Source organism: Bipolaris maydis (assembly GCF_028858645.1).
Source record: "Bipolaris maydis strain C4 unplaced genomic scaffold PSV08scaffold_10, whole genome shotgun sequence".
In the NCBI taxonomy this organism is placed as follows: Eukaryota; Fungi; Ascomycota; class Dothideomycetes; order Pleosporales; family Pleosporaceae; genus Bipolaris; species Bipolaris maydis.
This window is the reverse complement of record NW_027093866.1, coordinates 1,502,506-1,526,090: the sequence shown is the minus strand read 5'-3', so window position 1 is coordinate 1,526,090 and position 23,585 is coordinate 1,502,506. Positions and strand designations below refer to the sequence as shown.

The 23,585-nt window shown below is 51.6% G+C and overlaps 10 protein-coding genes across 10 annotated transcripts; 4 read left to right on the top strand and 6 right to left on the bottom strand.

Annotated features, from left to right (window-relative positions):
- Positions 1–928: 928 nt before the first annotated feature.
- Positions 929–2,101, top strand: PSV08DRAFT_227134 (uncharacterized protein; the record flags this gene model as incomplete). Its single annotated transcript, XM_014227531.1, has 1 exon — positions 929–2,101. Exon 1 carries the CDS (start codon positions 1,055–1,057, stop codon positions 2,099–2,101), a length of 1,047 nt encoding a protein of 348 aa, XP_014083006.1. The 5' UTR covers positions 929–1,054.
- Positions 2,102–4,379: 2,278 nt separating this feature from the next.
- Positions 4,380–5,164, top strand: PSV08DRAFT_403520 (mitochondrial outer membrane translocase complex, subunit Tom22). The gene is made up of 3 exons (XM_014227532.1): positions 4,380–4,573; positions 4,662–4,951; positions 5,051–5,164. The coding sequence occupies exons 1-3, from the start codon at positions 4,486–4,488 to the stop codon at positions 5,108–5,110; spliced, it is 438 nt and encodes a 145-aa protein (XP_014083007.1). The 5' UTR covers positions 4,380–4,485; the 3' UTR covers positions 5,111–5,164.
- Positions 5,165–5,679: 515 nt separating this feature from the next.
- Positions 5,680–7,060, bottom strand: PSV08DRAFT_364016 (eukaryotic porin-domain-containing protein). The gene is made up of 3 exons (XM_014227533.2): positions 6,593–7,060; positions 5,899–6,543; positions 5,680–5,848 (listed from the first exon to the last, which is right to left on the bottom strand). The coding sequence occupies exons 1-3, from the start codon at positions 6,941–6,943 to the stop codon at positions 5,738–5,740; spliced, it is 1,107 nt and encodes a 368-aa protein (XP_014083008.1). The 5' UTR covers positions 6,944–7,060; the 3' UTR covers positions 5,680–5,737.
- A 426-nt stretch (positions 7,061–7,486) lies between these two features.
- Positions 7,487–9,531, top strand: PSV08DRAFT_411108 (6-phosphofructo-2-kinase-domain-containing protein; the record flags this gene model as incomplete). The annotated part of the gene is made up of 3 exons (XM_014227534.2): positions 7,487–7,500; positions 7,589–8,942; positions 9,003–9,531. The coding sequence occupies 3 exons, from the start codon at positions 7,487–7,489 to the stop codon at positions 9,192–9,194; spliced, it is 1,560 nt and encodes a 519-aa protein (XP_014083009.1). The 3' UTR covers positions 9,195–9,531.
- On the bottom strand, positions 9,483–11,905 carry PSV08DRAFT_364014 (uncharacterized protein). Its single transcript, XM_066093058.1, has 4 exons — positions 11,265–11,905; positions 11,074–11,211; positions 10,755–11,018; positions 9,483–10,703 (listed from the first exon to the last, which is right to left on the bottom strand). Exons 1-4 carry the CDS (start codon positions 11,428–11,430, stop codon positions 9,763–9,765), a joined length of 1,509 nt encoding a protein of 502 aa, XP_065948842.1. The 5' UTR covers positions 11,431–11,905; the 3' UTR covers positions 9,483–9,762.
- Positions 11,906–12,337: 432 nt separating this feature from the next.
- On the top strand, positions 12,338–13,575 carry PSV08DRAFT_403516 (uncharacterized protein; the record flags this gene model as incomplete). Its single annotated transcript, XM_014227536.1, has 1 exon — positions 12,338–13,575. One exon carries the CDS (start codon positions 12,338–12,340, stop codon positions 13,553–13,555), a length of 1,218 nt encoding a protein of 405 aa, XP_014083011.1. The 3' UTR covers positions 13,556–13,575.
- A 484-nt stretch (positions 13,576–14,059) lies between these two features.
- PSV08DRAFT_227124 (uncharacterized protein) lies at positions 14,060–15,822 on the bottom strand. The gene is made up of 2 exons (XM_014227537.1): positions 15,722–15,822; positions 14,060–15,546 (listed from the first exon to the last, which is right to left on the bottom strand). Exons 1-2 carry the CDS (start codon positions 15,761–15,763, stop codon positions 14,218–14,220), a joined length of 1,371 nt encoding a protein of 456 aa, XP_014083012.1. The 5' UTR covers positions 15,764–15,822; the 3' UTR covers positions 14,060–14,217.
- Positions 15,823–16,055: 233 nt separating this feature from the next.
- PSV08DRAFT_403514 (uncharacterized protein) lies at positions 16,056–17,163 on the bottom strand (the record flags this gene model as incomplete). The annotated part of the gene is made up of 1 exon (XM_014227538.1): positions 16,056–17,163. The coding sequence occupies one exon, from the start codon at positions 17,161–17,163 to the stop codon at positions 16,375–16,377; it is 789 nt and encodes a 262-aa protein (XP_014083013.1). The 3' UTR covers positions 16,056–16,374.
- Positions 17,164–18,683: 1,520 nt separating this feature from the next.
- On the bottom strand, positions 18,684–19,791 carry PSV08DRAFT_411105 (chaperonin 10-like protein; the record flags this gene model as incomplete). The annotated part of the gene is made up of 2 exons (XM_014227539.2): positions 18,684–19,333; positions 19,413–19,791. The coding sequence occupies 2 exons, from the start codon at positions 19,789–19,791 to the stop codon at positions 18,684–18,686; spliced, it is 1,029 nt and encodes a 342-aa protein (XP_014083014.2).
- A 562-nt stretch (positions 19,792–20,353) lies between these two features.
- PSV08DRAFT_7206 (cyclophilin-like domain-containing protein) lies at positions 20,354–22,261 on the bottom strand. Its single transcript, XM_014227540.2, has one exon. It carries the CDS (start codon positions 22,215–22,217, stop codon positions 20,535–20,537), a length of 1,683 nt encoding a protein of 560 aa, XP_014083015.1. The 5' UTR covers positions 22,218–22,261; the 3' UTR covers positions 20,354–20,534.
- Between the last annotated feature and the right edge of the window lie 1,324 nt (positions 22,262–23,585).

The following is a 23,585-nucleotide window of genomic DNA, read 5'->3' as shown; positions in this document are numbered from 1 at the left end:
AATATTTCTTGATTTAGGTGCTAATCCTAAGGAGCAACGCGACGGGTACGTGTTGTGGGAGAGTACACTTCGGAACCTTGAAGATCGGGTTGAAGTAGCATATTCCCAGGTGGAGAGAAATGAAATACTGAAATTCATTGGGCTGTATCGGAGCATATTCCTATCTTACGGTGTAGAATCATCTTTTGCAAAGCCTTCCGTGGACTTGAATGCATATGGGAATGCTGGGGGTACGATGGTCTCTTTGATTCAGGAGTGATTTCTCTTTTCTTTACCATTATTCTTTGTAATCATGTAGTATAATTTATCATTGCAATCGTTTATGTCTTTATTCATCGTAACAGCAAAGTCTCTACTCTGCGATCGCTGGGTTACCTCAACTAGCCCAGCCCAATGAAGACTCGCTAACTGAACGTTGAATTTACTTATATATGACAAACTTAGGCGATCAACAGATACCTAGTAAGCCACCCTTTCTAGGAATAGTGGTCGAAATGCGGGAGCATCTATCCGCTGGTATTAGGACCGAAGCTAAGCAAGCCACCGCAACTAGGGTCTAGATCCGCTGTTGTTTTCTACGTTACCCCCTCGTAAACAGTAGTGGGAGGGTTGCTATCGATTTCAAGAGAGAGTTTGGTAGTGGAGTAACTATAAAGAATACATATTGCTGATAATAATTTTGTAGTATACTGTTTGCGACTATTCCAGCAGTTTTCGGGGGGAGGGGAAGAGGATACCGCTACTCGTCCCATTTCTGGTGGAGATTGCACCTCCACGATCTAGACACATAAACTACGAGCCGTCCCAACGCCACGCGGGGGCGAAGACGGCGATAACCAGTCGGAGGATCACAAGTTCGATATAAAAGAGCACGAGGCTGTATGCTACATAGCTGAATTTTGCGCTAGTACAAGACTCAAGGTGTGCAGAAAGATGAACAGAGCGATAGCGCATTTGTTTAACCAGTGCAGCCTTAGCACGGTGCGTATAAAGTCTAAAGGATTCGGACAATGGCTGTGAATAAAGGTTGCTTTCCATTTTCTTTCTACCCAATATGCGCATCACTCACCTTGGCACACTCTTCTCTCTCGCCCTCAGTGCGAACAGTATACCAACGGCACCCCCGCCTCCAAAACCCCACTACTACCTCCCCAAGCGCCTCATCGCACTCGAAGAACATGCCGTATCTCCCTCGCTCGAAGCCGAGATCATCGCCAGTGGCCTAGCTCAGCGCAGCCCCGGCATACTCGCCAAGCTCAAAGACGTCGGAGCAGGCAGAATCGCCGCCATGGACGCCGGCCATGTCTCCCTACAAGTCCTCGCACAGCAATCCGCTTCAGGATCCGAAGATCCAGCCGGCTGCCGCGCAGCCAACGACGCCATCCGCTCCGCCATCAACGCAAACCCCAAACGCTTCGCCGGCTTCGCAGTCCTACCCATGGCGCTCCCTGACGAAGCAGCCGCAGAACTAAACCGCAGCGTAACCGACCTCGGCTTCAAAGGCGCAATGATATGGAACCACCTCAAAGACGGCACTTACTACGACGCCGCACGCTTCGACCCCGTCTTCGCCATGGCGCAAGCCCTCGACGTCCCACTGTACCTGCACCCTGCATCCCCCACCGCAGACATCACCTCCAAGCTCTTTGCCGGCAACTATCCCGCCGCCCTCGCCGGACGCCTTGGCTCCAACTCCTGGGGCTGGCACATCGACGTCGGAACGCATGTGTTACGTCTCTACGGCGCCGGCCTCTTTGACCGCTTTCCGCGCCTCAAGCTCATCATCGGGCACAACGGCGAGGGGCTGCCCATGTTCATCGACCGCATCGACTCGACGGGGCTGCGCAACGACACGACGTTTGAGCGCGTGTGGAGCACCAATATCTGGAGCACCACCAGTGCGTTTTTCACGGTCCGCCAGTTTGAGCAGTTGCGCCAAGTTAGTCCCGTGGAGAGGATTATGTATTCGGTGGATTATCCGTTTAGTGACATGACGGATGGGTGGGCGTTTGTGGAGAAGTTGGCCCAGGCAAATGTGTTGAGGGATGAGGAGATGGATTTGTTTGCGTATAGGAATGCGGAGAGGCTTTTGAGGTTGTAAGGGGGGGGTGGGGTGGGGGCTAAGAATGCGGGACAGGGGGAGAAGCTTTTGGATAAGCATGGGGCTACTGGAGTTAGTTATCGAGGCTTGTGTTGGTGGCGTTGTTAGGTCGTCTACTTGTCGACAGAAGAACACCAAAATGGATATTTGACTCCTTTTTTATGAGTAAGAGAAAATTTGGAGCAGAATCTTTTCTTTTGTATTACTGGAAAATTGTAGGATTGGCAGAATTACTGATATGCTGTAAATGCCTTTTCTTGAAAGTATAGTAGGATACTTGACTTTGTGACCCTCGACCTTCTTTACGGACCGTCAGTCGTATTATAGAGAGTCAAAATGCATCTCTCTGTAACCAATGGGGATCTACCTAAATAAAATGTCTTTCTTGAGTAAATATCTACTCCAAAGCACATGCGCGCAGAAGTGACTAAGAGAATCACTGATGTTTCTAGAAGCTATAAATGCCACTCTATGCAAAGGCGATCTCATATCGCCCTACTACCACACCTGAGCTTACAAATGTTCCACCTCTTTTCTATTACCTTAACAGTATAGATGATTTTGTGCTTAGAAGAACTGGACGAGTTGGGTGCGGAAACGACTTGGGCACAACCATCACTGCAGCCCTGGAACTTGAATGTACCTGGAAATGTATTTTTGACACATGAATTTGTCTACAAAATATTCCTCAAGTAGTCACTAGCAGGTATGGCAGGAAAGGAAGAGAGCGATGTGTGATGCGTAAGCAACTAATGGGTTTGAATAGGGTTATGCTCCTCCATACAGTAATAAGAGAGACAGGCATTCGGGTAAGGGCACTGTGAAGACTGCTTTTTACAAAGAGAAGGGCGTGTATAGTCTTTACCGCTAGGCTGCTGCTGAACAGAACGATAAGCATGCTGAGTCCTGCAAGGATATGGATTGTCAGGAGATATCTGAGATTTGGGTAATTCCTAATTCATCTGATCTTTTGATTACTCTGGTGGCCAAGTTATATATTATTTCAAGTCTTTTCATACGTGATGCTTGTAGCTTGCGTTTGTAATACGGAGTCTTTTGTAGGCTGGGGCAATCTATTGGAGAAAAGGCTCTGCATTTTAGACTACACGAATATGAGTTTTTCTGGGGAAAAGAATTGTAGAGCAAATTTGAGTCCATTAGTAATTATTGTTGACAATAAAAATAATATTCAGTATCGCAAGACAAAGACACCCGAGTCAAGGAAAGAGGTGTGTGTATATACCATCTTTGTTTTGTCGATTTGTGGATTCAAGAACTGGTACATAATCCATCACTAGCTGAAGCCTCCTAAACTTTTAGTATTTTTCTGCCATCCAGGATAATACATAATTTTCGTGTTGCCCGAACCATGGATAAATCGAACGTCCAAAGATAGCTTACATGCTTAAACTCCTTTCACAATGAGCATGAACTATACAAAAACTTAGTCTTAGGGCCTGTTCGGTTGCGCAGTTGCGTTTTGCGTTTTTGTTCCTAGATTTGGGCTAGGTTTTTGAAGACGATGCCGTGCTCGGTAAAGCGCAACCTAAATCTGGCAATAAAAACGCAAAACGCAACCGCGCAACAGAACAGGCCCTTAGGCATATTGATCACTGAACATGATACAAGTTGCCCATCTAAATGACTTACAATAAAAACAAAAAACATACGACAGCGGGGATTCGCCAGTGGCCACCCACCTGACTACTGATCTGCCGGTCAAAGGTTTATCGTACGGGGAGCGAAACGAGACCCAGAGCGACTCTTTGCCAGTGATCGTATGTGCGAGATATTGAAAAGAAGTTGTACATATTGCAAAGTCTACAGATGTTAGAAAGGATGCTAAGTGGTACCCTACTAAAGTTTGGCGATGGGAGAAACCAAATGAAGGCATTAGCAGCGATTTGCTGTTCAAATACCTGTGCGAATTTAATCAGTCAATATGATCTCTTTCTAGAGATGATACATAAGGCCAACCCAGGTGTCTTGCATTGAAGGAATAGTCGATAGCTACTTACAACAATGGTAGACTAAAAGCCGCACGATTGTTCCGCACGCAGGGTAACCCTCTGCATGCATACAAACGGCCTATTTTAACACAGTGCTTAGCATGCAGACTTGAACCGCATAAACTAGTATGAGCAGAAAGTCGTCGTCACCCGACTCCATGGTTGAAGTCGTTCGGTAGACCCCCGCCCCGCCCCCGTCTAGCGCAAGGTCATATGGTCCGTGCACTAAAAGTTCATCATCGCAATCATCGTCACAAGCGACAAAGCTCGAGGCCCAACACCACCACCACCCATCGTCAATCCCACCCTCACATCCATCCAGCCACTACCTTTTACTCTTTATCCCACCAATTACAGAAGCAGAAACTCATCAAAATGGTTCAGCTCACAGAAGTCACCGACGAGGAGTTTATGCGCGAGCAGGAAGGTCCCGTTGACGACGAGGACTGGGACACGGACTCGGGTACGATACCACAACCCTGCCTCTTCATAAATCCAATTACCCACTTCCCATACATCCGCCGCAATTGCTAACCATGGAAAAACCACAGACTCCGATACTTCGTCTGTCCACTCGGCGCAGCCCGATGAGACGTTTTTCGAGCGCCTTTCTGCGCTGCAAGATATGATTCCCGCCAGCACACGGCGCTCCGTCTCGTCAAAAGCAAGCACAATCTCGTCGTGGTTCAAGAGCGGCCTGAGCATGGGCGGCAAGACGCTGTGGGTCGTGAGCACCAGTGCGCTGCTGTTGGGTGTGCCATGGGCTTTGGCATACAGCGAGGAGCAGATGATTGTTGAGCAAGAGAGGGCTGAGTTGCAGGCACAGCGCGCGCAGAACGAGGTACGTTTTTATATGTTGAAGCGGACAATCCTTTTCAGCCAACATATTGCTTGTGTCTTATCAACATAATATCTTGGTATGCTAACTTTTTCTTAACAGTTCATGGCTCCCGGCGCACCACTTCCAGGCCAGCCGCAGGGCGCAAAGCCGGCTTTGTAAAACCAGAAAAATTAGAAACGATTGCCATCTCCCCTCATTTGTCGCATTTCCGACGGATGGGCTCTCGCCGGGCACAAGCGCCGACGGTTTCTTACTTGGCTTGTTACGATAGTAGGATTGGTGCTTGGACGGGAATGATTATGTACATGTAGCGGAAACCGGCAATTCTTTTTCCCAGCCGTTAACGATCTGTATTATATTTCTCGACTCCACGATAATTTATTGCGTCACACATAAATGGCTGCTATTGAAACCCATGTGTTAAGAGTGTAGCTGCTTAGAGTATTTTTGATTTTCGTTTTTAGATGCCCCACGGCCACTAACTATATTTACAAATACATTCACCTCGATTTCTGAAATCATCTGGCGCACAAACATAAACCGCCACGGTCCGGTCTACCAAGCGCTCGTAGCCCATTCCATGTGAACATTGCGCCGTTTTACATTCGTAAGATGCTGTAGCAAAAAATGGTCACTCTATCGGCGCGCATGCAGTACCGTAACCAATCCGCAGATGGTGGGGTAGAGGTTCTACCCAGACTGCGCTCGCTCCAAGAAAGGTGGTAATACAGCAAAGAGAAGAGTCATGGTATTATAGTCGATACATGGGTGTGAGTGGGGAGGCGTTTAAAAAGGGATCGCACCGGCTGACATTGCGGCACCCTGTTGTTCTTGCTGCTCCATGACAGCCTCGTCGGCTGCTTCTATCGCGACGGCCAAACCAAGCTTAGCAGCATTCTGCGTGTCGTTAGCATTGCTCATTGAACTTGAATTCTGCCATGACATACCTGCTTGTGGTCGATCTCGCCTGAAAAGGTCACACGGATTGGTGGCGCAATCATCTTCTCCAACAGACAAGCTACCTTGCCTTGGTTGTCGATCTGCGCCCTGAATGAAGACTGACGGAAGTCGTACTTCGCACCGATTGTGACGTTTCCCTCCTTCTGTGGGCCAGCCATGGGGCCTCCGGGGCCAATACCAGCAAACGCCAAGTTGCAGTTGATACCCGTCTCGACCTTGTCTGTGAGCTTGCGCCAGTATGAAGCTTCCAATACACCGCGGTCGGGGATAATCTGGCCACATGCCATCCAGTCCTCAGTCCTGTAGCGTGCTGCATACGAAACATTGAGTTCTGGTGGGTATGCCATGGCGGGGCGTGTCCAGAAAGCGTCAATGCCGAGTGCGAGTCTTGAGGTAACGGACTGAAGGTAGCTCGCCATGAGCATACCGGTGACACCACCATCAAGTATCGAGGGATTGACGGCCTTGAGGGAAGCTGAAAAATCGGCGCCGGTGTAGTCGTTCTCAAGCGAGACCATGTTGCCCTGCGAAGTGAGTTGGACAGCGGCCTTGGAAACGAATGCTGACGTCCAGCGCCAGTTGAAGCGGCCGGAGAAGGCGAGTTCGTTGTCAATGTTTCCTTGCATGAATACCTGCAAAATGTCAGCGTGCTAAAAACAGCCCAGCAAGCGAGCAACGCACCCTTGGTGATCCGTAAAGAACCATGTATGAGTATGGAGGCATGACCTGCGACCCCATAGACAGCGAGTGGGCAACCTGGAAGAGCGGGGCAGCGCTGAATGCCTTTGTGAGTTCGGCGCGCAGGCCCGAAAAACTGGAATTGTTCAGAAAGACATCGCGCTGGACCTCGCGGGCAATGTTTTCCACTGTGCCGGGGTTGCTGAGACCCAATGCCTCTCTCCGTTCTTGAAAGGCATCGTATACATTGAGGAATTGTGCGAATGGGCCGGTATTGGCTGCGCGAGGCCGCGAGAGGATGTCAGCGACAGCCTGTTCCTGCGCCGGGTTGCTGAGCTGCAGCGGGGTAGCCATGACGAAAGTGTGCGTCGGGGTCCAAGTAGAAGCTCCCTATGTATATGGGAGGGCCGGCACAGGGGAAATTGGAAATGGCAGCAGGTGGGTGAGGGGATGCTGTGATGCGTCGCGGGCGCTGGGCAGTGATGATATCGTGAACATTTTCTCAAGTTACTGATGACATAATAGGCGCTAGCCCACGCAGAACCCCGAATCCGTTATCTTCGAGGGCTGGCTCCCCAACATGACGGCAGCGGACATTTGCGCCTTGGGTCCTTCGACTACCAAATCCCCCAAAAGAAAAAGCACTGACTGGTTCTTCTCAGACAGTCCTGCGACGTGGCCTGGTAGAATCGCTACATTGAACTGTCGCGGGTTGTCGCGCCTTGCTCGCTGACGTCGCTCGGCACACCTTTGGACTACCGGGGAACCGTGACCTTCTTGAAGCATCCATACCCAACTCACATTTCTTAACGAGTGGCTGTTTCCATTTTATCTCACAATCCGCAGTCTTCTCCTTGCTTCAATTCTTCTCCCTGTAGACTTTACCTATTTGCAACTATGGACACCCTCCTGTGAGTGCCATGACCCCACTTTCCGCGGCCATGCCCGAGCAGCAGCGCTGCACATGGCTCCAACAGAACATTCACTCACCATGCATAGCACCGCTGAGATATACGCAAACTCGCCCCGCTTCCGGCGGCGGTCGAGTACAGCCGTCGATGCAATCCACGACCTGCCTGCCAGGGAAGAAATGGCGCCTGCCCAACTCTATAGCACAGAATCGGGCCGCCTCTTCCATTCAGGCAGGATAGTCATCGCCACCTGCGGACTCCCGGCTCGAGGAAAGACGCATACCTCTGTTGCACTGGCCCGCTACCTGCGCTGGCTCGGGGTCAAGACTCACGTGTTTCATCTTGGCGATTACCGTCGCGCTACGCTAAGTCCGGGCATGGATGTGCCTGAAGACTACTTCTTCCTCAACGCAGCACCACAGTCTGTCTTGCTTCGCAATAAGATTTTGAAAAAATGCCGCGATGATATCTATCACTTTCTGGAGAACGACAAAGGCCAAGTGGCCATTTACGATGCCGTCAACGCCATCAGCCAGGGCCGTCGGTCGTTAGCCAAGGAGTTTGCAAAGAATGGGATCCAAACAATCTTCATCGAATCACACTGCACAGACGAACGCATCATCCAGGAGAACGTACGTCGCGTTAAGATTTCTTCACCAGATTACAAGGGTTGGAAGGACGAGGACGCAGTTCAGGACTACCTGGCACGTATCAATGCACGGATACCTCATTTCGAGACTATGGAGGAGACCGACCTACATTGGATCAAGATGATCAATGCCGGCGAACGAGTTGTTGTGAACAACTGCGCATTTGGATACCTCTCACAGCGTATTGTCTTTTACCTGCTCAATCTCCACATCAAGTCACGGCAAACATACTTTGCTCGTGCGGGAACGACGCGAGAGGAGGATTCATACAAAGCCGATGCCAGTCTCTCACCAGAAGGTCACGAGTACGCAAGAAAGATGAGCGAAGTGTTGTTGAAGTACCGTGAAGAAGAAAGACAGAAGTTAATCGAGTCTGGAGCGACAGATGCGTCTCTGAAACCACTGACCATCTGGACCTCGACACGTCGAAGAACTGTCCAGACTTCAGAGGTTCTAGCTTCTATGGGCTACCGGGTAAGGCAGCGATCGCAGATGAGCCAGATGAACCCCGGTGTATGCGAGAAGATGTCCGAAGCCAAGATTCGAGAAGAGTTCCCCGAGGAAGTCAAAAAGCACGAGGTAGATCCATACCACCACCGATACCCACGCGCAGAGTCCTACCACGACCTTGCTGTACGCATGGAGCCCATTATCCTCGAACTCGAGCGCGAAGAAAACGATCTCCTGATCATCGCCCACGAATCTGTACTTCGTGTGCTTTACGGGTACCTAATGGCGTGCAATGCAGCGGACATTCCCAAACTCGAGTTTCCCCGTGATGAGATTATCGAGGTAAGTCTGCGCTTCATAATCTACGCACATTGCTCATTCACCATGCTTATCATTTTCTAGATCATACCCTCGTCCTACAACAACGTCGCAAAGCGGATCAAGATCCCCGACCTACCCGAATCAATGGTCCCCGGTAGTCCCGAAGACATCAAAATCCCTGTGCCGCCAAGTGGCACCGTAAGCCCGCTGTCTGGATTGGGAACTCCCCCTTCCAATGGCTCCGGCACTGCAACGCCCGCGCAGCCGCAATAGCAACATGATATTTAGCTCTTGAATCCAAAATCACGTGTTGATTCTTGTGCGCGGTTCTCGATCCGGCACCTGTGGCGGGTGGCGTTTGGCAATGAACCAGAAGAGGGACTTTGACTTCGTCTGAGGGGAGGAAATCGAGAAAAAAACGGATGTGAGGCAGGCCTTGATTCGTGGAGATGGGCTATATTCTGACAATGATGACATGAATGGGTATTTGGCTATGGTGGCGTTGGAGATACTTGTGTAGACCTCGTTAGACCTATACACATTCTTGGGAAATTCATGTTTAGTATGTAGTATTCTTATTGCATACTGTTCTTCTACTGGCCAATTATAATCATACAGTCCATCTCAAAAGAACCTACAAGTAAGATTCTTCAGGCCTACACATTTTGACCCTCCTTATTCCATTGCAAGGATTTCCCAGCTCCAATCCCGTCATACCGATTCCACCGGTTTCGTTGACGGCAAGCAAACAGATCCCAGTGCAAAGATCCCAAATAATACCAAGCACTCTGGCAATCCCAGTCTCGTTTCAGATCTATCCCAGTGCCCAAACCACACCAAATCACCACAGAACCTTGATGTTCGGATCACCACTCAAATCCGGGCCCATCCACCTGTCCCCCAGACCAATGCCATGAAACCGCATACCATACCGCGACCCGTCCGTCTGGCCTGGCGTCAACGGACACGAATCACACTTCAGCTCCGGTACATGGAGGTCCAAAAGATGCGGGATAGCCTTGAGCAAAGCATCGATTTCCGCGTCAGGCTCATGGATATCGGCGTCAGTAGGGTAGTAGTGGTCTTTGAAGAGATCGAATCCTGGTTCTGTATCTTCTTTGGCGGAGGAGCTGGGGTGAGCGGGGCCTTGAATCGGGTTTTCAGAGTAGACTTCTGCAGGGGTGGGCCAGGATGTTGTGTCTTGAGGTTTGAAGCTACGGCCATGCGAGGAGTAGTCGTGAAATACGAGGGTTGGGTCCGGCACGTAGGAAGGGCGGCGAGTAGATGGGTAGGGTGCGTCGTCTGGGTAGATGTCGGCGGATGAGGGCTCGGGACCTTGGTCAGAACGCTTGGTGCGGGTGGTGGCTCGCGGGCGAATGACTCTCTTAGGTGGCAGGCGGTTTGCGTGGCTCTTCTGTTGCAGAGCTTGAACGGCGGACTGGAGGTCGCTGAATCGGCGGGGGTGTCTAAATGCTGAAAGACCTGTAGGCAGGGCTTGAGACTCGAGGATATCCGCAAAGTTGGTGCCGCGCCTTTCAGCAAAGATCTCGCGTGAACTTTCTCCGGTAAATCCAGGAGGTGGCTGTATAGTTCTAGTGGATTGATCTTCTTCAAGAATCTCGCGGGGATGCTCTCCAGCAAATCCGGGAGGCGGCTGTACAGTTCTAGTTGGTGGATCTTCTCCGATCTCCCGCTCATTTTGCACGCCAAATCTATAGTTGTGAAGATTCTGGGGTCCTATAGCCGTATGATCTGAGACACCCTGCGCGTTAAGAAAGCGGGCTAGAGCGTTAGCAGTAAACGGCTTACCGAGAGCTCGACCCATGAGCTTACCATGAAGATTACTGCTAGCAGGACTTTTGAAGTCGGGGAGATTGCTGGGGCGTGCTGTTGAGTCGTCGGCGCCCGCCTTTCCCTTCCCCACTATGCCGGGGAGTCCAAGACTGGTGCTAAGCTCTTCGACTTCGGGGGCACTGAAGCTGGGCGCATAGCGTTGCGTAGGCTCAACGCATCGTGATTGATAGGGTGCTGCGATGTGGATGGATTCCATCGGAGTACTGGGGTTCTGTGCTGCTTTGTTTCCAGCTTGATTTAGGGCTACGCAGTGTTTGCATTAGCACTGCATGTTTGAGCGGCGCTGGGCTAGTCTTACCATGCAGCATATCATGAAAATCAGGAAATGACATATCCAGCTGGTCCGACTGAGTGCCTGCGAGTTGTGGGACACTCGGTCCACTGTATGTCTGGTAGTTGGGGCGCATCTCTCTGGAAGGCCGAAAGGGAGAATCTTCTACATCCAAGTCACTGGCTGATGGCATGAACTCCGAGATAGAAGATAATCACCTTCGTACATTTCCAGGACGCTCAACCTCTGTGGAGAGTTCATGCGGGGAGTTAGCTTAGTATCAATATCTGCCGCTCCAATTTTAGCCGGCGCCGGACTGAAGGTTTCTGCTTCAGGATTGAACGAGGCACTTCTGCGCGGGAAGTCTGGTCGCTTCTCTTGCATGCTGGCAGTATTGTTGCTGGGTGCGAGTTGAGATTAAGAAGTGAGACCTTCAAACGGTTGTATCAAAACTATTTTTTAACCCATCGTGCTGCAGTGAATGCGACAACCAATTAGATGGGCAATCACCATTCACTCTCGTTTACGAATTGCCCAGACGGGACTTGAGTGTTTGTTGCATATTTGCAGCCAATGGACAAGCTTGTATCGAGCAACCGAGAAAGGAGGTTTCTTTGTGTTCGAGGCCATACCATGACAATGGCAGCTCTCATGCCGGCTTGACTGGATCTTGTACATGGGATCATGTAGGGCTTGAGGCAGAGTCTCATGGGTGAAGGTGAGTGTGAGGGTGATGTCGGAGGGAGGGTAGTTCTGAGAGGGCTGGTGCGGATGAGCGTGGCAAGGTTGGGCTTCGTAATGGTGCCGGGAAGATGCCCAAGAGCATGGTGTCGGTGCCAAGTCAGAGGCGATGTGTTGTAGTAAGTCGATCTGCCCCCACGATATCCAGGCGGGCGGGTGGGCAGTTCACAGCCAATAGGCGCACGGGCAGGTGGCCATGACTGACGCGCATGCGACTTTTTGTAGTAACAGACCAATAGGCGGCCAGCACGATGACGCGCTTGCGCGCCTCGTTCAACAGGGCTGAAGGTCCATCTCACAGTTTAAAAAGTGCCGCAGTACGCACTTTCTCTGCCCTGGTCTCGATTCGGATCGCTGTTGCTGTTGTCGAGTCTTTTCCTCTCTTGGTGGCTCCAATCCTTTCTTACTGCTTAGTTTTTTTCCGAATTCCTCGCCTGGCTGTGGTCCACCACGTCACGCGACCCATACCTTAACCCACCAGCAATAATGCACATACGCTCCTTTACGACCCTCAACCACCAAATCCACCAACCAAACCATTGTCTCCATCATGCCGATGATGCTCAACCCAGAATGCATGCCTGCCACCCTGGACAAAAAACAAACGCCTCCCGGCTGCTTTTACGGTCACCCAATACGGACAGCTAGTAAATGTGGCCATGCAATTCACCCTTCGAGTTCAACACATGTGCCATGGTGCCCTCGATGCGCTCTCTCCCGGGCCCGTGCAAGGTCGGATGCTGCGTTAAAGAAGCTGGCCAGCCAAGGGGGCTTGAAACCCCCCGAGCCCATGCGCAACCAGCGGTGGAACACGGCCAGAAAGGGGTATTTCATTGCAAAGCAGCGCTTCGAGAAAACGAGGAGGGACGATCAACTCCGCTGGGAGCGGGAACAATTGTGGGACGACGCACACAGACGATCAGACCCGCGGTCAGCCCAGGCAGCAGTCCTATCCCAGAGCCCCTCGCTCTGCACCATCTGTGACTCCATGTCAGCTTCGTATCCAACTAGTGTGCCCGAGGCACAGGCTGCAGCGTACAATGTGGCTTGGTGGGAGAAGGCCGTCGCTGCCCCTATCGTGTCACGGCCCCTCGAGTCCAGCACACCGCCACGGCCTCCGCCTCGGCCAGCGTGCACTACGCAGCACTGGCGGCCGCCAGCAAAACCACAACAAGGCAGCCCCGAATTGCTCCAAATCATCAACAATCACCGCCACCAAATGCAGCAGCAAAACGCTCTCCGCGAGGCCTGGAACGCCCGAAACAAGACAGAAGCAGCGGTGCGCCGCAAACACGGCCTGGGCCCCGACTTTGAGATTGCCGCCGCCTTCTGGGATTGGCCTATACCCGGCTTCTTCAGCTGGCGCAACTATCGCAGCATCCAGGAACAGGGCCGCATGGCGGAGCGCCGAGCTCGCGGAAACACGACACGGCCTCGTCCTCCGCGCAGCTCTCTATCCTACTCGGAGTCGTCAGAGCAAGTCCAGGTCGAGCCGGAATTCATCGAGACGCTGAAACAGCGTGAGGAGCGCGAGGAACTGGAGCGCCAGACGGCAAAAGTTGCGGGGCAAGTCGGCTACTTGTACTTTGTTGGTGGCGGTGGTAGCGTCAATGGATTGGAGATATGGCACGATGACGTCGAGCGCAGCGACAAGAACCTCGTTGTGCGCATGCGGCGATCCCCCTCTGATACGTCTGGTAGTGAAGACTCGCAGGACGCAGATGACGACGACGATGACCCGGACTGGATGGATATCGATGTCCCATAGTAATCTATTTTTTTTTCAGCATTAGAAGATTCATAAGGCATCAAAGATGACAAGAATAAGAAGAAATAGCAATCAAGCTATTTCCATCACCTCAACAGTTCAACCCAGTTGGCAAAAAAAAACTCCTCCAACTGGACACAGAGAAAGAACATTGCAAAGATTTTCGTGTGAATGAATTAAAGTGATGTCTCCCGCTCCCTCAACCCCCCCCCCCCCCCCCCCCTCCGCATTTTTCCTGTCCAAAATACCCGCGCATTAGCCCCGGACAACGGCAAATCTCCCGCTGCCGCTAGACCCTCATTGCCGCACAAGGCCGTGATCAGCGATAAGGATGTAGCCTGTAAATGGGGCTATGTACTAAATTAAAAAAAACCCCTTGCCCAGCTTCATGCCTTATCAATGTCCCCAACACAACAAAGTCAGTTTGTTGAGCGAATCCAAGTATAGCTAATTTTGAGTCTCAGGTTTGCCAAGGACATGAATTAAGTAAGAGGGTCAAAAGGGAAAAGGGGGAGGAGCATTGGATTTATTTAGTATAAGGGACTAACTAGGTAGAGAAGCAGGACGGGGGTCAGATAGGCCTCAACTATGCGGGTACTTACTTATAGGACTCGATAGCAACCAGGGAAGGGGGGTATACCACAAAAACGTGACTTCAACCATCACAACTCCGTCCTCTTCCTCGCCTCATCCTCCCATTCCGCAGCCTCAACTCCCTGCTTGAGATGCACAAACCCTCCTTCCTCCTCCAACCCATCCCCATCCCCATCCCCTTTGCTCTTCGCCTTCGCCGCTTCCTTGGCATCCGCCTCTTTTTGCATCTGCTCATCCACTTCTTGACGCTCCACAATCTCTGCTTCTTCCCCTACTTCCCCTATCAGCGGTCCCTCGCTTTCTCCATACCACTCCGTGTTCTCGGTCCACTCGATAATCTTTTCCTTGGCTGTCTCGCTGAGCGTGTAGTAGCCCGGGTTATTGCGGGGATCGAACATGGACGTGTGCGCCCATGTCTCAGCCGTAGCTTTATCGTTTACAGCAGGAATGAAGAAATTCTTTAGCGGGCCCTTAGGTAGGTTGCAAAAAGTGCGGTCTTTGCCTGCGACTTTGCCTGTCCAGCCGTGCTCTTTGTTCTCGCTGTTGATAGCGTGACCCAAAGTAGTATACATATTGCAGAAGCCAAGCTCATGTGTTGTAGTAAACCTTGCAATCTTCTCTAATCGCTTACGTAGTTCCTCGGGCCGTGCAAGGACGCCAACGAATTCTAGGTGCGACGTTGCCCACGTTACGCCCTGGCTGATCTGGTCTTTCTTCATGTATGCTGCGGCACCGCCGGCTGCAATGGCTCCTGCGGCTCCTGCAAACATGGCCATTTTGCCGTAGCGCTGCCATAAAGGTGCTGATGCCGCATCCGCGCTTGGAGAGGTCGCGGGCGCAGGAAGCATCTTGCTTGTGTCGACCGTGCTGGAGGCCGTGTCTTTGACGCCCCATCCAAATGCACCAGCAAGATTTGTGTACGCAGAATATGCCGAGCTCGCCGTGTTCCAATGCTTTTCAGCGCCATGGGCTACCACGCCCGGCGCAATGCCTAGATACGGCGTATCAAAGGCGAGGATACCTTGTATGTATGGGAACATGAGCATTGAGTGTTCCGAAAGCGACTCGGCGCCCGTTTGCGAATTCGATTGTGAATGGATCGGCTGTTCCGAGAGAATGGAGAGCAGTGTTTCTGCCGCTACAATGCCACCCATGGAATGGCCGACCAGGATGGTCCGCACTGAGGGGTCGACTGTGGGTGAGGGCGTCGAGTTTGCCACCTCGAGGTCGATGATCTTGTCCTGTAGCCATTCCTTGAATCTTCCTACACACTCGTGCAAGTCGCCTCTTGTCTCAAACTGGGGATACGTGATAGTGAGGATGGTGACCTTGGGCAGGGCATGCTGGAGCAGCGCCTTCACATGGCTCGGAAACGTTCTGAACGTCTCATCCCCGCCCTATTACTCGATTTGTCAGTACATGTTTTCACTGTCCAGTTTCACTGCCTTCAAACCGCCTAGTGCTGTAATGGCGCTGCTGGTTGTTTATGCCGAGACTGGGCCTGGCCGCCACCTGACAATGACGTATTGCACTGGCCCCGCATGGGTCCGCAATGGAGAGAAGCTGACGTACCTTGAAGCCGTGGATAAAGCATAGCAATAAAGTCTTCCTCATCTTCCACGGCTGTGCTCCTGCATGGTGGGTCCAGAGTCAGCGGAAAGGCAGCCGACAATACGGCGAGCGGAGCGGGAATGGGCCATTACGTCTGGGGCGCAGGTGGCGGCCACCCCCACTCGCTTACTTACCACCTTCCATGGGTCGCCTGGGTTGGCCGGAGCATTCTGTTGCCGCGGCTGATAGTAGGACCGCAACGCATGAGCCAAGACGTCACAAATATACAAAATACGGCCTACAGTATACGGAAAAGGACGGAAACTAAAGCATGAGTGTCATCTGTCAACTGACGAGTCATGAGCTGGTGTGCTTCTGTTTGATTCATCGTTGCGTATAGTACTATGCCACTATGGCACGAGACCAGCTGCCTGTGTCTCTGCCTAGGTCTGTGGCGCTGCTCTACAGCCCGTTCTGCTTTGCATCATCGTACACATATCCATTGCTTCCAATCTGCTGACACTCCCAGCTAGCTGTAGTACTGATCGATCTTGTAATCCATCAGTACGGGTATATGGTACAAATCAAACATGCTAATGCCCCAAAACGCCGTGTCGTGAGCCGTATATACAACGCTAGGAAATAAGAGAACAAAAAAAAAGAATGATATGCAACTATGCACAGATGATGATGAGCAGGGCTGTCGCCAGGAGAGCTGCCATGGCACCACCAAATATATCTTTGTGACTTGATGAGCCTGTTGCGACGATATCAAATGGTGACCCACCACCTGAAAAGGCATTGGACAACTGCGTGCCTGGCGCGAGCGATGGGTTGGGAGCTTTTGTGTCTTCGGGCGGGACGGCTACCGTTGTAGTTGGGGTCGATCCGGTAGCATTCGGATCTAGAACCAGGCCGTTTGTCGATGAAATCGAGCTAGTGGTTTGTTCGTTTTGTGTGTCGGTCGATGAACTTGACGGTGTCGGTCTCGCATCAACCGTCGAGCTGGCTAAGGTTGTCTCCGACGATGAAGATGATGACGACGATGATGATGATGAAGATGCTGCCCTTGTGCTTGTGGATGACCTAGACGACTGTGTGCTCGTTGTCGGAGAGTCTGACTTGATGGTCGTTACAGTAACGCCAGGACACAGACTCGCGATACCCAGTCCATTCTGGAAGACGCCGATGATACTCAACTCGCCCACGTCAACGTCGGCGCATCTCTTCTTCACACTGTCTCCAATTTGGTTGAGACCCCGTACGCAGGCAGCGCTACATGTTGCGCCTGGCTGGAAGTCTCCCGGTACGCACCCGGAAATGGCTGAATAGTAGACAGTGTTGCAGGCCGAGGGGAGGTTGTCGATCCGTGGGATAAAGGCCGAGAGCGAGACAGTCTGAGCAAGGGCGGTGGATGCGCAAAGCAACGCCAGTGCGGTTGTACGTAATGATATCAATAGCATTGTGAGGTTTGTTGTGGTAGGTGAAGGGACGGTGTGTAGGCTGGCAGGTCTGGTGTGAGGGAGCAAACGTGTACGAGCGACGATATCTGGGCGCACGTTCAGGCGTCGTTTACCGAACGCAAAAAGCCGATGGAAGAACGTCTTCCGGAGGGGATCTGAGACGACTGCCGTTTGAATATGGACTATGACGTTCTTGAGACGGTGGCGCCTGTTCCTAGCCTCGTAGATAGTTTTGAAATATGCTACCAGTCCACTAGAGCCTGAGCGTCGGCGCAATGATCCTGCAACTGGTTTTGCTGTAGATAAACTCTGTTCTATTTTCTTGTTGGCGAACACGTCGGGGAGATAACGATGCCCGAGATTCAAGTGCTCGAACAAAGTTGGGCTTGCCACGGAGCAGACGAAAGCGACCCTCGTTCTTGCGAGAAAATGACAGGAAAGAATGTAGCGAGAAGCAAACCAGAACGCGCAAATGAATGGACAAGCTCAAAGTTTGACCCCAGACCTGCAAAGAATGACTTTGTTCCCCAAATGGACTGATCAACATTGACGACGCACAGCGTCAATCAAGAATAGAAAGGAAGCCGGGAAGAACAAGAAGCGGGAGAAGAAGGAAAAAAGAGGCAGGCAGTGGCGCGGGACGAGAACAAGAAAGGAAACCGAGGAGAGCCGCGATCTTCGTGATGTTCAGTCGCTCAATAACTCAGAGCTCAGGTCGCAGCTGACCTGCGCCCGGACCGGCCAACAACTTAAGGCAGATCTACAAAGGCCAGTCGAAGTAGCCCCCCGTTGCCCCAACCCCAGCCCCAGCTGCAGCTACGCGTATTGCATAGCAATTGGCGGACCAGCCCCCTGGACGAGAGGCTGCAGGCCCTGCAGGATTGTCGTGTACCTGAGTTGGTGTTGCAAGTGGCCAAAACCCAGTCTTCTGAAACAACGGAGTTAGCGCACGTCGTTAATGGCCAGGGCAGTGCGGCCCCTAATAGGCCGACGCAGGCACTGCAGGCGTTACAAGTCGCGAGCGCGCTTCAGGTGCAGGTACCCGCAAGCAAGAAAAGAACCGTTGGTGGGAAGCTTGTGTTGAGGCCAGTCTGGATTAAATGCTCGGCGGCTGCTGAAGTGGCGAGCGGGCCGTACTCATCCGTGGATTGCGCCGCTTCTGGCGCTTGCAGTCACTCGGTCGAGCGAGATAAGCCATTCAAGCCATACTTGGTGTCGAGGGCTCAAGAGACGAAATTAGATACTGCTACTATGCACTGGTGTATCAACAGGGAAACAGAGCCCAGCGACATTCAGCTTACTAGCAGCCACTAGCCCAGAGCTTAGCTCTGCCTCACACCTGCTACCACCGGTGAGCGCCCTCGATCATCCCAGGACGCCAACCGCCAAACAACGACAGAGGGAGAAGATTCGACCAGAATGTTTCGACGTTTCCATATAGCCTCGACTATAGTTCTCGAGCGCATTGCGCGATCCTCAATTTCGCAATACTTCCCAGCTTCATCCCGGTGGAACGACTTTTAGTCCATGACAATGACGCTCCGGAAGCGCACCTTGCCACTTTCCATGTGCTTGACTGCGTCCTCCGCCTTATCAAATGGAAATTTCTCAATCATGCACTTGACCCCTTGACGTTCCGCAAAGTCAATCGCTTCCTCGCTGTCCAGTGCGTGTCCCGATGGCCAGCCGTGGACAGAGCGGCCCCCCAGAACCAGGCTCACAGTGTTAATCGGCACGTCGCCCACAGGCGCAAGAACAAGCATCTTACCCAGCGGTCCGAGTCCATTGACCAGAGGCCCTATGATCTGTGGATTCGGTGCTGTAACGACAATGAGGGATGCGCCTCCCATCTTCTGGAGTCCCTCGGCCGCAGACTCTTTAGACGTGTCGATGTAATCTGTGGCTCCCAGCTGGAACGCAAAGTCTTTCTTGTCACTTGACGACGACAGCGCTACCGTCCTGTACCCCATCTTGCGAGAGTACTGCAGAGCGAGGTGCCCCAGCCCCCCCAAGCCCTGAATAACCACCGTATCGCCCTGCTGGATGTTCATCTTGCGTATCCCGTTGAACACCGTAACACCAGCACAGAGAAGGGGTGCGTACTCAGCGGCATCCGCATCAGCCGGAATGCGTACCGCGGCTTCGCTGCGAAGAGTACAATACTCGGCATCTAAATATTTACCCTCACGCGTCAGTCTCAAACCCTCAACTCAAACAATACTCAGATGTACAAAAAGGAGAAAACTCACATCCGCCATCCTTACTAACACCGTTTATCTCCTGCTTCTCACATATTTGGAACAAACCCCGATTACACGCCTTGCACACGCCGTCATGCCCCCCATGCCATCCTCCCCCAATCCGATCCCCCACCTTCCACTTCTTCTCTCCTTCGCCAACCGCAACCACCTTGCCAATCACCTCGTGACCCGGGATACGCGGAAAAACGTGGTCGCCGAGGTGGCCTTGCTGTAGAAAGACATCAGAGTGGCATATACCGCAAACCTGTACTTTGACAAGGACTTCACCCGGCTTTGGGGAGGAAACAGGCACGCTTTTAATGGACCATGGTGCGCCGACTTTTTCGATGACGACAGCGCGGCAGGAGGTGGGGATGTCTGATGGCATTTTGTGTGTGTGTGTGTGTATCAACTTCCCTCTTTCCACTGTTTTTAATTGTGAAAGGGATTCGAGATATGAATCTTGAATGACAGTGAAGAATGGTATCCTACCAGTGCTAAAAAGCAGACGGGGTGACCAACATCGACCATACCACGCCTTTTATCTACACCTCCAACCACGCATCCCCCCGCATCATAATTACCTCGCTTCCTTTTCTTGTTTACTAACCATGAGCGCAGCCACCAACCCCCGCCAACCCCGATACCTACCGTGGAACTCCGCAATCAAACATCGTAGGACACGCTATCAAGCTGGATTAGAACAGTCCTGTCTTACATCGCCCTCCTCTCTAACAATGCAGGGCGTAGCATTACATACTCGACCCCATGATCGCTCGACGTATGTACTCGCTTGCACATGCATGTTGCAACCAACAGTTCACGCAACTGGGCGAGTTTTCTTCCCCGCGCCCGATATGCAAAGTCAGCAGGTGGTGTAGCGGGGAGTGGTGTTAGTCAGCGGCGCGCAGCAAGCGTAGTGCGCAATCATGCATATACATATGTACATGCATAGTGCTTCCAGCTATAACATAACATGCGCCGGAGTCTGCGGACTTAGGATTGGGGAGTGGGATGTTGGATAAGAAGCTTGTGTGTTTTTCTGGAAGAAGCATGGAGCGGGGGTATCATATGTTGCTATCAATCAAGCAACCATGTATGAAGAAAAGAAAACCGAGTTCGCGTGTGTTTTTACCAGGCGTCAAAGTTGCCAAAGCCAGTCTTGGCTTTCTTCTTAACAGGCGCCGCATCCTCCTCATCTACGAACCCTACAATCTCGTCTTCGTCTTGATTCTGCATTTCTTGCTTGGCAGCTTGGAGGTACTTGCCTACGCCCATGCCCTGACCGCTGGCATTGTCTACAGTGCCATCGGCACGTATGCGCTTACCGGTCCAGGTAGTCTTGTCGTCGACGGTACCGCCCTGCCGTTTGACTTCCTCGGCCTCGAGTTCCTTGTTCTCCTTGTCTTTGCGCTCTTTTTGCCACTCTTCAAAGGGATCGACGAAGACAACTACGTTTAGTATTTCAATATCGTCCACAGGCTTGTCTTTCTCGCCTACTTCAGCGGTCTCCATGGATCGTAGTGTCGTGTCCAACCCCCCAACTACACGCGCGAAGATGGTGTGTTTTCGATCGAGATGTGGGACTGCTCGGTAGGTGATGAAGAACTGGCTTGTGTTTGTGTTTTTGCCCTTATTTGCCATGCTCAGCACGCCTCTGGTGCTATGCCTTTCGGGGCCCTCAAACTCATCTTCAAACGGCTTGCCCCATATACTCTGTCCACCTCTTCCTGTACCTGTAGGATCTCCACCTTGTATCATGAAGCCCTTGATATTTCTGTGGAAAATGGTATGATTGTAGTACCCCTTCTGCGCCAGCTTGACAAAGTTCCATACTGCACGTGGAGCAAACTCTGGCAAGAGCTCAATATTCAGCTCACCCAGAGAGGTCGATATCCGCGCATAGCCCTTTTGTTTTACACGCTTCGGCTTGAGCATGTAATCTTCGTCGGAGAGGAGGGCGCGTTCGCCTGACGTGTGTGGTGTGACGCCGGTCGATGTAAAGGATGCTGCAGCTTTACCAGAAGTGTATACTGCAGCGTTGTAGGCAGGCTTTTTGGGTTCTGCGTTTGTCGCGGCTGCCGAGCCATTTCGTGGGAGGTTGGCAATAGCCTTGGATGTTGTCCCACCTTGCTCCTTGATCTTCCTATTTTCGCGCGCTTTCGCAACTGCTTCTTTTGCCTTGAGGATCTTTGCTGCATTGCCTAATGCATCCCTGTTCACGCTGCTCTCATTTTCTGTCACTACAGTGTCTCCATCCTTGACATGTTTGTATGAGCTGAAGTCTCTCGACTCGATGCTCTGTGGATCCTGTAGTGTGATGATGTCCTTGCGCGTGAATTCTTCGTCGCTGACTAGGTCCCGCCAGTTCTTTGCCTTGATGTTCAACCGCTCCACAGTATCCCAAGCAAACACATTACCGCTCTTCTTCAGCGCAACAACGTGCGTGTTGTCTGTCAAAACCTTGTATGTGACCGGGTCTACGTATTCGCCATCTTCGTTTTTCGTAAAGTGCAGCGTAATAAGATCAGCGCGCTTCAAAGGCGTTCCATCGATGGGGTTCGTGTTGGGGTGCTTCGACAACCAGGTGAGAATGTGTGTGAGGTCGAAGATTGTACCCGATGAAGTACAGACGGGATCAGTGAAGGGCTGAAGCGAGACGGCGCAGTAGTTGAATGGAAGGCGCTTGAATGTGGAAGATAGGCCGGCAGCAGACGCTCGACTTGCGCTGTTCGCGCCGCGTGCGTTTCCAAACGAGTCGGCCGATGACCACTCCGAGTGGGTAATGTAAAGCTTGTCGGTTCCCTTCCCCATGTCGAAGATAGATTATCTACACGATCAAGAACCGAGTGGTGTTGAATGGGGCGCAAAGCACGGAAGCGTTGGAGAGGCGACGCGCTGTTAACTTTTGGCCGATCCGTCGTCGTTAGCGCGACTCCACATTTCCAGGGCTCTGACTTGCCATGGGATAACGTCATTTTCCTGGCTTTGCCAACCTCAATCTCAAATGTCAACATTAATGTGCCATAGCATTATCCTTTTCCGTACGGTAACGTATAATCGATCCACTAGGAGCATGAAGCGCGGCATATGTAGCGAGGCAGGTAGGACCTTTTCGAGCTTGGTCCCTCATGTTGAGCAAGCATGAGCACATACCAGACATGTTGACAAATTGGAAATATGATTCATCGTAACCATGTGGCCTCGCGGCCTGTATGCTGAGATTACCTCCATGTCTGACAAAATTTCATTACTACGTCTGCTTTAATCATCATTCATCATCACAAGTAGGGATAACGATATACCTTCTCATGTCGATATGATCCATTCTTGCCACATATTAAAGTATGCAGATCCGCACAATCGTAGGGCCTAGCTCCTCTATACATCCAATTCCTTCGGCCTCCTACGCTTTGCGTCTAGAGAACCTTAGTTGATTGGTGTATGTGATAATATCGGAGGTGGCTGCTGTGGCTATTGTGGCTGACTCGAAGGCTTCGGCAACTGTCAGATAGCAGGACGTTATTCAACCACCGCCAGGATAGCCTAGTGCCGTATGAACCACGCTTTGTGCACATTTTGGAGGACTTAGTGGATCTCTGTAGCCTCAAGTAACAAACATGGCCAGGATTGTTACTATTTTGATACCAATTAGTATCGCGGTAGACAGCACAGCACGCGGTGTTTACAGAATAAGAAAAAATAGGGATACAATAGTCTTGCAAACATGGAAACAAAGATAACAAAGAAGCCTCAGAGAACACCAGGTTCTGGTTAATACTAAAGTGTTGGGGGCTGAGACCTGTTGGATGTTGTCTTGGACGTGGCCAACTTGGTTGGGATGGAAGATGCATCCTTGCATGTTCTGTGACATGGGATTCTGGCACCAGTCTCCACAATTCGGTATTGTGCGTCTAAGATGATTACAGTATATGTGGCAAAATGCATGTCAAACATATAATAGGGATCGACTAAGCTGCCAAGCCGTGCGCTTGAATGATCGGTCAAAGCAGAAGTGTTGGACGGCGAGCCTCGTCACGGGCTTCTTGTCGCTAGCTGGGCATCGGGCTTGCTTAACAAGCATCCGGCCGTCGGTAGGACCGGATCGTAGCTTTCGTAGTTAAGAATAACAACACAAACGGTTTGGAGTACCCGAGAGATGTATCCATGTCCATCGATGAT